General features: G+C 46.5%; 1 protein-coding gene across 5 annotated transcripts in view; it reads right to left on the reverse strand.

The window, feature by feature from the left end:
- Window positions 1-3,832: 3,832 nt before the first annotated feature.
- AGAP1 (ArfGAP with GTPase domain, ankyrin repeat and PH domain 1) overlaps window positions 3,833-12,365 on the reverse strand; it is a 1,249,585-nt gene continuing 1,241,052 nt past the window's right edge. For 3 of the 5 annotated variants that reach the window (XM_085645105.1, XM_085645104.1, XM_085645102.1), the window contains one exon: window positions 8,548-8,906. In XM_085645105.1, coding sequence (XP_085501231.1) covers window positions 8,697-8,906 — 210 coding nt within the window. In that variant the 3' untranslated portion in view covers window positions 8,548-8,696. Of the gene's footprint in view, window positions 8,907-12,365 lie in introns of all 5 variants that reach the window. The other 2 variants (XM_085645106.1, XM_085645103.1) reach the window with 1 other exon arrangement.

Consider the following 12,365-nt stretch of genomic DNA (forward strand, 5'->3'; position numbering starts at 1 on the left):
TGCGATTCCAGCTATATCCAGAGACGCAGGGCCTCTAGACAAAGGGTCCTCAACCCCACCCCGCTCTGTTTGTTGCAGTATCACATGGCCGTGGTGGTGTCCATAAATACCTGAACCAGCTTTCCCTTGATGGAAGGAAAAGCTTTCAATGCAAGGCGAATTGCTCTAATCTCTAGCAAGTTGATGTGTAGTGCGGATTCTGCCGGAGACCAGAGTCCTCTGATCTTCACCTCTCCCAGATGGCTGCTCCATCCCAGGAGTGACGCATCTCGGGAGAGGGGTCTGCCTCTGACGCAATCGTGATTGGTCAGCCACCACTGCAAGTCCTGTGCAGTTCCCTCCGAGATCTGGACCATGCCGGAGAGATTCCCCTGATGCTTGGCCCACTGGAACCTCAGTTCCCACTGCAGAGCCCGCATATGCCATCTGGTATGTGTCACTAGCAGAAGGCCATGAGGCCCAGCAGCCTCAGAGTCATTCTCATCGAGGCTGAAACATCAGTATCACAGCAAGAATATACTGGACTCGCTGCTCAGGAGGATAGGCCTGAAACTGCATTGTGTCCAGAACAGCTCAGATGAAAGGGAGCGTCTGAGAGGGAGTCAGGTGTGACTTTGGCACATTGATAGTGAACCCCAGCGAAAGCAGGAGATTCACCATAGTCCGGAGGTGGGAGAACACAGTCTGGAGCAAGCTTGCCTTCCAACAGTCAGTCGTCGAAATAGGGGAAGCCCGACATCCCTGATCTGCGTAGATGAGTTGAAACCGCTGCCATCACCTTGGTGAACACCCGAGGGGCGATGGTAAGGCCAAAGGGGAGCACCGTGAACTGCATGTAACGCTGATGGGTGGGCAGGAAGGACAGGAATGTGAAAAAAGTTGTACTGCAAGTTTAACGCTACTATCCAGTCTCCAGGGTCTAGGGCAGACAAGACCTATGGCAAAGTGAACATTTTGAACTTTTCCCTTTTGAGGAAGTAGTTGAGGGCTCGTAGATCTATGATAGGACAAAGGCCTTTGTCCTTTTTCAGGACCAGAAAGTAGCGGCAATGGCAAACACAGCAAGTTCAGGTGGTCCTCAGTCAGCCAGACAGAGGTTGGAGGCATGGAGGGAGGTGTAGTCTCGAAGAGGAGGGAGTAGCCCTTTCAGACTATCTGAGGAGCCCACCTGTCCTATGTGATGTTTTGGCAGTGGTAGAGGTGATGCCCGATCCTGCCACCAACTGGTCGCCCATGATCTTGAAGGGCCGAACTAGGAAGGCTTGGAGGCTTTAGGGGGAGGAGTGGACTGACTCAACCTCTGGCCGCCCAACCCACAGGGTCAAAAAGAGCTGCGCAGAGGTTGCTGAACTTGCGTGGTTTTGTGGCTGGGATATGGCTGGCGAAGGGGTGAAAGCAGATGGGGACAGGTGGTCACTGAGAGGCACAAGGACTTGCCCGTAGCCCGTGAGTCCTTAAAGCGCTCCAGGGCTATGTCTGCCTGGTCTTCGAAAAGATGGGTTCCATCAAAGGGCATGTACATAAGGAAAGCCTGGACATCCCCTTAAAATCTATAAGTTCTCATCCAGGCATGGCATCGAACTGCCAACGTCGATGACATTGCTCTGCCCATCGAGTCAGTGGTGTCAAGCCCACAAAAAAAATGGTGGACTTTGCCACATCTCTCCTGTCTGATTCTGCATGGGAGAGAATGGCCCAGGCCTCCTCCGAGACCTGAGACAGCACTTGTGCAACCGTTTCCCACAGTGAGTGGGCGTAATGGTCCAATATGCATGCAGTGTTCACTGACTGCAATGCAAGGTTGGCAGAAGAAAACATTTTCTTACCCCAACTATCCAGCTTTTGGATTCCCTTTCTGGGGGTGCAGAAGGGAATTGTCCTATTCAAAGGAGCCCCAGTTCTGGGCTTGGACCAGGTTATCAGAAGGACAACAGTCAAGCCCTCATTGAAAGGCAGGAGGGGCTTCGAAGAGGAGACATCGGGCTGCAGGACCTGTCAAGATGTTCGTCTCGACTTCCACTGAAGGAAGTTGAAGATCCAGGACCTCAGCTGCCCTCCTCACCACCATAGCATATAAAGCCCCCTCCTCCCTAACCACAGTAGGGGGAAAAAGCAGGCCAGTATCTTGAGTGGTATCCAGACCACTGGCCTCACCTAATTCCTCACACCAATCCATTTCATGCTCAGGCTGGTCTTGTAAAGGGTCTAGTGACCCTTCCCAATCTTCCTCCTTTCCTAGCCCTTCAAAATGAGGCTGAGGAACCGCAATCGCACCCAAGGATGCCGTCGGTGCCAGAATTTGCGTTTGCAAGGTGCTGATCTGGCTCATCGGGGATAAGAATGAGGCGAGAGCGGGCGGCGTCGGTAGTCTCAGCGCAGGGCTGTCGCCGGGTAAGGTCGTAGTGGCCTGAACAGCGCCGGTCTGGATCCACCACTGGATCCATTGTGGGGCATCGGCGCCAGAGCCACCAGCGATTAACCCGATGGAACACCCTCTGAGCCGCCGGGGCCCGTAGGCGTGCCGGAAGGGTCAGGTCACCCAAATATGAGGCACATGGCGCCATACAATTCTTTAAGCAGGGCAGGGGTCACTCTGGCTCCTGGAAAGATAGGGGAGCGCGGAGCAGACCCAGGCTCCACAGAACGAGGCCTAGAGCGTCGAGACTCCTCCGTCACGTCAGCCGACAGATGGGGGAAGTTGAAGGACGCATTGACTTCTTGTGTTTCTTATGTCTCTTAGCTGACCAATCCGACGACTTCGAGCAGGACAACGAGAACTTAGGTCTTCTGGAGTAGTGCCTGGGCCGTTCTCTCGACCGAGATCTCTGGGGCAAATGGCGTGGAGCCGAGCGCCGGGCCACATGCAGCTTTAGGGACTGCTGCCTTAAAGCCTTCGGAGCCATAGACCGACAGCGGGAGCACGATTTCGAGTCGAGGTTGCGCTCCAGGCACCAGAGACAAATCAGGTGTGGATCCGTCACCGACTTAGCGCAATTGCAGATGCTGCACGGTTTGAATCCAGAGGTGGTCTTCGACATTGTGGAAAAACCTACACACCAAAATCGTTGACAAAATGTCAATAAGCGTCTGTCAAAAAGTGACAGAGTAGCTCTCTTTACAGATCTGTGCTAGCTGGCGCGAAAAGAAAAGAAATAACGTCAGTATGACAAGGTGGCGTATATATCGGTGATGTGGACGTCACTCCTGGTGGGGGCGACGTTACGCAGAGCTGAATGACGCCACCTACCGACACGCAAGGGTGTTTGTTGCTTGAGCAAATGTTTTCCGGATCCAGCCTGATGCCTGGGAAGGCCTAAGGTAAGGAATCTGTGGCTAGATGTATCTATCCGATCAGAATACATTAATGGGCAGTTTGTAGCAATAAAAATAATTTGGAATAATCACATGGGACTACAGAAGGAAATCTTTATGCACCTGAACCATGTTCAACTTCAAATTACATGGGGAAGAGTGGTTTTGGGCCTGAACACCCCCCTGCCCCCCTTACAACTCACCCCTCCCCTGTTTATCACCGCCTGCTGGACGGATCCCTCAAAACTTTCCAGGAAGGAGCGGAGGTATGATAAACGTGTTTTATGGAATTTTTGGGAATATTAGTCAAACTGCACCAAAGTTATTAGCAAACCATAACATCCAATTCCTATGGAACCCTGGCCATAACTATAACTACTTAGTGGCGACTGCTACTGACTATATAGCATGCACAAGCTACACAATAATCAACAAGCTCCACCAACCCCTGCTAAGATGAGAATAGGAATATGAGATTCCAGTTTTAGTCTGTACAGAAAAAAATGCAACATTAGAAACGTTTCATTTTAACTTTTTATTCAAATAATTACTTTTTTTTTTTTTTTTACATACACACTGTATCATCATCTAAAGACACAATACAAAAAGATCTGTATAACTTAGTTGATGCAATCACAAATGTGACCAAAACAAAAAAACACAGTTGACCTTGGGAGAAGGGGCAGGAAAATCCATTGTTGGTTGGAAAAAAAAACGAAAAAATAAAATGGGAATTTAAAAAAAACGCGCACACAGTTTAATACAGAAATCTAGGTTAGCTGAAAATATCCACATCCAATGACAGGACCCACAGGCCCTCAAAAGTCAACCAAAGCCCAACTTTGAACAAGCACTCGGCTGCCAGATGGAATGGCCTTGTGCTTAAGGAACCCACCGTAACTGAATTCGGCATGTGGTATTGCTCTTTTACAAGGGTTGGAAGCCGAAATCCAGAACACAAGGGCAGAACCAGCATCTGGCTGAAACCTCACCTAAAGGGGGCGGTGAAGTCAAAAAGCCAGCGCATGGAGTGCAGGCTGAAGGACCAAAGGAGAGGCAATCGAGGGAGCACTGCCCAACTTCTGCATGCCATGTAGTGTCATGTCTTTTCGCAACGCAATATGTACAGCGTCAAAGCCTCTGCTCATGCAGAGTTGCACGAAACCCAAATAATGGATTTTATTGGTACAAAATATTGATAATATATTTTAAACCCTGAAGCTCAGGGATGTGCTTTTGTTCTCAGCTTTCTCCTGTGCCCTGGATGAGGTTGTAAACTTAGAAGGTCACGCTTTCTTACTTTTTCAGTAAACTTTTCTTCTTCGACGATAAAATAAAATAAAAAAACATCCAATTCTTAAAACACATCATATTGCCATTTAAACTCTGAATTGGTATAGGTCTTACACTGCAGATGAGACCAAAACTCTCACATCTCTAAAATGGTCAGAAGGGGAGTGCTAGACCATCTACAAGAAAATTCAATATCATACAACCTACCTTTCTTTGCTGGAGTGTTTAGTGGAGATGTAAAGAAATTGCTGGGATGCAAACCATGGCTCTACTTCAAGTTCATCAGTAAACCGAAATCAAGTGCTTTAAAATCTAGTGTGTGATGTCATCAGCATACGACCTTTTATTCAATTGGGCGCAAAGCAGTTATTTGTGCTCAAAATTTCACAAATCCAATGCCCAGGTGGGAAAAGATTACAAAAAGGCTTGTACATAAGACTCGCCAGATAAGCCCATTCTTTAAATAAAGGCCGGGGAAAATAAATCACACCCAGAAATGAACTAAGAGTTATCCAGAAGTGCAACCCAAGAACTAAAAGTGGCCGATAGTGATACGTTTATGCTAACACAAGCTGGGGCCACCCTAAACCAATATGCAGAAAGATGTTATGTGGAGTGGGGGATACGATAGATGCATTTTAGGACGCTTGAAAAAATGTGTGTAGCATGTAGGTTACTAGCTATTAACATCCCTTTCTCTCAAAAAACACATCTCATCCTTTTACAAATATTAACGTTTCTTGTTTCCTTTCAGAGCCTCAAGTGTTGTCTACTCTTACCCCTTTTGTAACTCATTTCTTTCCCGCAACTATGATTTGCTACAAGCACACTGCTAAACCTTTGGTAGATGGGTGATGTTTTTAAACGTCCCATAAACAGACAATGGAACTAAAAAAAACTCCAGGGTCAGAGCAGTGCATAATAGGAGCCTAGCCGATGCTCAGATAACCGCTAATATCTGCCTTCCCTTCTCAGATTTGCAACGAAGGGGTAGGAGACAAAGAAAAATAAAAAAAAAATTGGTACAAACATTATAAAGACGTTGGTCTAAATAGACATTCTCTCCATGAATCCTAACCCAGCAGACCCATGACTCACTGGAACTTGGATTGAGGTTGCTTAGGGCCAATGGAAGCCATTCCTTCGGCTTTTCCATTCATCACCTCAATCTTTATTTCAGACTGAATAAAAAATATTTTGGCATGCTTCGGCCAGATCAGGCATCAGCAGTGATGACAAAATTGACCGGCACTACTGTCCCTATAAGACAAGTTAGAGAAGTGATAACGACATCATCAGGCACTGCTGTCCTTGTAAGAAATGTCCCAGCAGTGACGATACACTTGTCGGGCACACATGTCCCTGTCAGAAATGTCCCAGCAGTGATGATACACTTGCCGGGCACACATGTCCCTGTCAGAAATGTCCCAGCAGTGATGATACACTTGCCGGGCACACATGTCCCTGTCAGAAATGTCCCAGCAGTGATGATACATTTGTCGGGCACACATGTCCCTGTAAGAAATGTCCCACCATTGATAATGACCTTATCGGGCACTGTACTGGACAGAGATATTTTTGCTGCAAGAATGTGTTACACTAAGATCTATGGACCAGGGAAGGGTTGAACGGGACTCAACTGGGACTTCAAATGCCAGTTTTGCGTTAGGAAGGCAACATAATGCTGCAAGTCAAGTCATTGCTTTATTTTTGATCAGGTGTCACAATTAACTATGCCCTAAGATTTATTTGGGAGGGACAACTATTTCCAAGGCCACCGTGGAAAACTTTTTGCTGCTCATTTTCGATGCCCTTTATCTCTTGGTGGTATATATGAGGGGGGGGGGGTCCCTTTAAACACAGCGTAGATCGAACAGGTCAGAAAGGTGACAAAGCACCCTATAAAGTGCTGCTTACTCTGTGAAGAGCTGGACGGATATAGGTGCAGACACCTAGGATGTAACAGTAAAAAGTTAAGCTGTTTTAATAAACCCACTGAAGCGACACCTGCTGTCACTTTATGACACCTGAAGAAAGCAGCCCCTGGCACTGCACACATGCTGCTGGGTTAGATCGATAGGAAAGAAAACTGACCTTACACCTGCCTGGGAAAAAGCTTAGGTATGGACACAAAATTGAGGCTCTTAAGAGAACGTAGTAGGGTGAAGAGCTGAAAAGGCAAGAATGTAGAAAATAAAAGCAACTTGATAACATAACGAAAGGCGACCCCATTTATATCTAGGGGAGATGGCGTGTGCATAAAACTGATACACGCAGTGTTATAGTTTTTTTCTGTCCAGATAGTGTACCTACTTAAAAATATATATAATTTTCTTAAATTTCAAATACATCGTTCTCATTCCCTTTCAAACATGCGACTGAGACGTGGGATTGTGAGGAGAGATTTCAATAGCCAGAAGCCACAAAGAAATTGAAGGTAGAATCGCATGCTGATGCCATCCACAAAAGCCCTGGGTTAAAGGAATTAAGTTTGATGTGAACAAGCCTCCTGGGGTTAATGTCCTCGATGGTTAAGTAATATAAAAAATACAGGGGGGCGTGGAAGCAGGTTAATGAAATAAGATTTCTGAAACAAGAGTTCAAACCCCAGCACTAGCCCTCCATTTTCCTTTGGCTCCCATGCTCACTTTTCATGTCACAGTGCCCAGAGTTCACATAATTCTCAGAATTAAAATATTCCAGTACCATCTGGTTTAGGATTATAAACGGAAATGTGACCCCTCCTTGTCAGTCGTGTGTATTTCTAAAGTACAATGCTGCTAAAAACATTTTTAATCATAAATTCCCTCTCGTTACACAAAATAAATACCCCCCCAAAAAAGAAAAAAAAGTCAGGCATCTCATCTGCTTTCCACCTGCTTCACCCGTGCTGTGTAGGGGCGAGGGTTAGTGTTCCTACATAATCCAGCCAATAACATTTCCCAGCTAACATAAATCAATGCTTTACTCTATGTGTGCACAGTTCTTTCCTCCATGTTTTGCGCAGTCTCAATGACGTCTCCTTTTGCACTTCATGGTCCTTCAGAGGCCTTCGAGTTCATTAGTTGTTAGTAGTGCCAATCACTCTTTCGTCCTCACTGGCTGCCTTGATTTTTTTCCTGTGACACCCAGAACCTTCATCGGCGGTGCCTGTCTGCCTACCCCCCTCTGCTTTGTACCTGGGTGTGACAGGGTGGGCCTGAGGCAGGGAGTGGTCGGAGCATGTCCCTTCCACCCCGATGGCCATTGCTTTCCTCGCTGGAGAATTGCGAATTCAGTGTTGAGTTATGACAGTGAACCGAGGAAGGAGGGCTGCGAAGGACATGTCTGGGATAATATGAGGCTTGGACGAGTATGGCAATCACATCTGAGCAATCACCGGAGCGTGCCCGGTAACTACCCTACTCGGCTAATGTGCTTCTTTGTCCGTGATGAGTAATCATGTTCCATTAAACCACGGTAAAGGCTGAAGGAGCTCAGCTATGCGGAGTGTAATGAAGCCAGTATTCTCCCTGGACAGATTAGCTGCAACTGATTTGACATACACCATCATAGGAGCCTCAAAGCTGCCACGGTCCGTACTCGTCTGTGATGTATGCCGTCAAGCTGTACTGGAAAGGCAGCGAGATCCGAGGCTTTCGTTAGAAAGAGGGAAATGTGCGGATATGCTCAACTGCCAGTTAAGATGCCAGTTCTGAGCGCTCCTGCCCGCTCGCCTGTCCAGGCCCCCGCCCTCCCCTGAGGTCCTGCACTTGTGGAGAGCTCTCCGAGGGTCCCCCTCCTCGGCCACGGCATCAGGTAGTGTGGCTGCTTCTAGTACTTCAGTCCTCCACAATCCCTTTCTTGGTTTTCTGGATCCCAAAGGTTCTGTGGCCTTCCCCGCCTCCTCCTCGCTGGCCCCTTTGGCATTGGTCCAGGGTTAGGGCACTGAGAAATGGAGCAAGAGCCAGGACAATGGATGTCTTAAGGAGGGGGCAAAACTTGTAAGACTTTACAATGCCCAGAACTTCTGCAGTGAGAGGAGGGTGTAGGAGGACCTCCCTTGCGACATCCTCAATGATGAAGCAGACACATGGGTACGCTCCCCCGCGTCAGATGATAGTGGGCATCCGGCCCCCTCCGCTGCTGCTGTTCCGGTTGTTATTCTTCCTGGACAGGTTGGGAGTGGCCATGAGCACAAAATGTTCATCAGGGCATCCATACTGCAGAAGAATGTCCATGGACTCTTGATTCATTGCCTGCTTGGCGTAGGCTAGGGCAGTGTTCCCATGGGCGTCGCGAGCCATCACGTCCACACCATACTATGGGGAAAAAAGAGAAGATTATTCTGTTAGACACATCACAACAGGACTTTTGTCAAACCCCAGACACACAAACATATAGCTAGTCTCAGTGCTCAAACTTTAACTTCCACACTATTAGATTTCTGTTTTGTTACACAAGATGGGAAGATTGCCAACACAATGCAATTTACATATTATACATCAGTAATAATCGTGTACACTTTCTATTACATACAATACACAAATGGACACTTTTACTCATGCCAGGAAAAATTAATCTGATCCAATAAAACAAGCAATGTGGAACAAGTGTACTGATGTACATTTAATCACCCATTTATCCCTACAGTATAAAGATTAATGAAAATGTTATTACCATAGTACAGTCTAGCTGATGTGAGAAAGCACTGCATTACTGACTCACAAATTGCAAAGTAGAAAGACTTTGCAGAGGAAGACAAATCTACTAATAATCACAATGCCTACTTTCCTTTATTAGGTTGAAGCCTAAAGCAGACAGGGCAGCTGTCTGGTTTGCTTATGACTTCTTGTGGGCATTAGGAATACTTCCCTGGGAATGCATTTCAGCCATTTATTACTATTGGCTTTGTTGTTTGTAACTCACAGTTGCTTCCTTTTTATTTGCTGGCTTTATTTGCTTTAGGCTATCCAGCTTCAGATCGTCCCACCTAAAAGCATTCCTTGTTTACTGTATCCTTCCAAGTACTCATTATCTGTAAATTGTCCTTTAAATCATGTTCTCATCTTGTCACATTTGCTGTGTGTTAAAAGACTGTGTTCAAATGTCAGGCTCTGTCTTTCGAGGGAGCATGGTGTTTACTTTTCTTTCTCTGACTTAAAAGTGAGAGAATTTATGTGACAATCCTGCTGATTAGCCACGTGAGGAGAGGATGTTATTTTTTCTAGCACATAAAAAAAATGAACTGTGCTGATAAATACTTGAGTACCATCAAAACACTAACACATTAGGTGATGACATTGCTACACATCATCATTTGTGCGCAGTAAAACTTTATGTCATTGCACATCTAATGGTCATTTCAATTGAAAATATGCTGTCTGTAACAGCAGCCCATTACCACACCATGCATATCCCACACTACGCCCCTCCACTTTACAGCACTCCACTCTACAATACTTGACTCCACTTTGTCCTTCTACTCTACGACACTCTACTATAAGACACTTTATAACAGGCCACTCCACTCTACGACACTCAATCCATTCCATGACACTCACTCCACTTTACCCAACTCACACCACTCTGATCTACTCCACTCCAATCTACCTCACTCAACCCTACCCCAATCTACCACACTTCACTGAGCGCCAATCTACCCCATTCCACTGCACACCACTAACATTTAGCCATGCTGAATAGCAGTCAAACGACCGTACAACATGGCTTTACACATTGCTTAAGTCAATAGCTCTCGCATAGGTGAGACCTATTGCGCCTTTGCCAATGCTGGTTCTTAAAGTTATTACTGTAAGTCGCAGACCGACATACAGACGTTCGAAATCCATCAAAAAACACACACACAGGTATTAGAGATCAATAGCGTGATGAATCACAACAGCAATATGAAAAACACACAGTAGAATACAGGGTGTGAAATATGAAACAAAAAGAGGTTGCACATCTCCCTTTGCCAATCGCGGCAGGACCCACACATTCATTGTTTTTTTGAAAAATTTGTTTGACATTTTCATAAATACCAGCAAAAAGAAAGGAAACAAATAGGAACACATTCTTCATCACAATGGAAAGTCTCAGTTATCCAGTACATTATTTAGCATGAATGAGTAAACTTACAACTGTACAAAACAGTCAAGGCACATCATATTATACAATATCTGTTTGACAGCACCAGCCTTATGTAAGCTCACACAGAGAGTATGCCATGACACTATGTTAATTATCTATCAATAGTAAATCCAACAGAGGAGGACATCGGGGTGACTGGCATTTACGCCTGATGGGAGGGGCCTTTTTGGGGTTTATTCTATACCTATGGTTCTGGTGACTGTGGCGCACGGGTGACAGTGCAGAGAGGAGACACTGTCATCTGGGAGTGTTTTCAGCCAATCTAGGAAAGGACCCCATATATCTTTCAGTCTGGAGGCTGGTGTCATCAGTTCTTAGAAGGTGGTTAACTGGTTAATGCTGAAGGTGACATCTTGTATCCATGCTTTGATCGTGGGGGGCCGCCTGCCCCTCCACTGTATGTAAACTCTGCGTTTAGCTAGTAAGAGGAGCATGGCATGTAATTTGCGAGTCTCGGGTTGGGTGTCTTTTACATACCCCAGTAACCCGATGAGCGGCTGGGGTTCACTGGGTGCACGCAGAATTTCTTGAATTTTGGTGAAAATGCCGGCCCAGAAGGCAGCAATGGGTGGACAGTGCCAGGCCATGTGCAGAAAGGAGGCGGAGGCAAACCTGCATCTCCAGCAACTCTCATCTTGCCTGATCCCCATGTGGTGAAGTGAGGAGGGAGTCCTGCAGTACCTGTGTAGATATTTAAAATGTATTAACCTCAATCGGTAATTAGGTATGAGCAATGAAGCTGACCGCAACAAAAAGCCCATTTTTCATCCGTGACCTGGTCATCTAATCCCGAGTTCCAGCCCAGCAGGGCCTAGGCTTAACTAAAGGGGCTGTACTTTGCATGGAGCTGGACAGTCTAGTGATGATCCTACGGGGCGAGTCATTAATTATCATCTGCTCTAGAGCCGGAAGATGGGTAGTGAGGTTGGGAAAAGTGGTATGTATATGTCTACATGTTGCTCTGATCTTAAAGTAAAGAAACAACTTGGAGAAGCTCTGCATGCCCTCAGCGGTGGTTTTCGGCAGGGGACAGAAGGTTTCGCCAGTGCCACGCTTCCCCCGTCTGCCAGCGCTGGGGTCTATGGATTTTGCGTGAGGAGAATAGAGGGGGCATACAAAATCTCCAAGTGAGCTCATGTGCGCAGTCTGTTCCATGCCCACCGAAGGGTTTCCACTGTATCTATGCCATCCCTTGGTTTCCGGTATGCCTGGTATAGGGCCACTTGGAGGGGGACTGGTGCTGCTATATCTGTTTCCACGGCCATGCGGGGTTAGAACAGGGTGGGCTGCAGCCAGTAATGTAAAGATTGAGCTTGTGCACAAATGCGTAGTGGTATATCTGGTGCTCTCAGCCCACCCTGTGTGAGGGGGAGTGTTAGTAATTCCCAGGAAACACGCGGTTGTATCCCCATCCAGACCAAGGAGATTAATAAAGATCGCATAGTTTTTGAAAAAGGCTTGGGTGAGCGGCAGCAGAATGTTTATAAATAGATATAGAAACCAATAGGACCATTTTAGCAATAGCTACCCTGCCGGCACGGCATATAGGCAGTTTAGCCCACATTTTTATTTTCCCTTCAAACCAAGAGATAGCACGGCCGTAATTCCAATTCCAGATTTCTTGCTAA

This window comes from Triturus cristatus, chromosome 3_1 (genome assembly GCF_964204655.1).
Source record: "Triturus cristatus chromosome 3_1, aTriCri1.1, whole genome shotgun sequence".
In the NCBI taxonomy this organism is placed as follows: domain Eukaryota; kingdom Metazoa; phylum Chordata; class Amphibia; order Caudata; family Salamandridae; genus Triturus; species Triturus cristatus.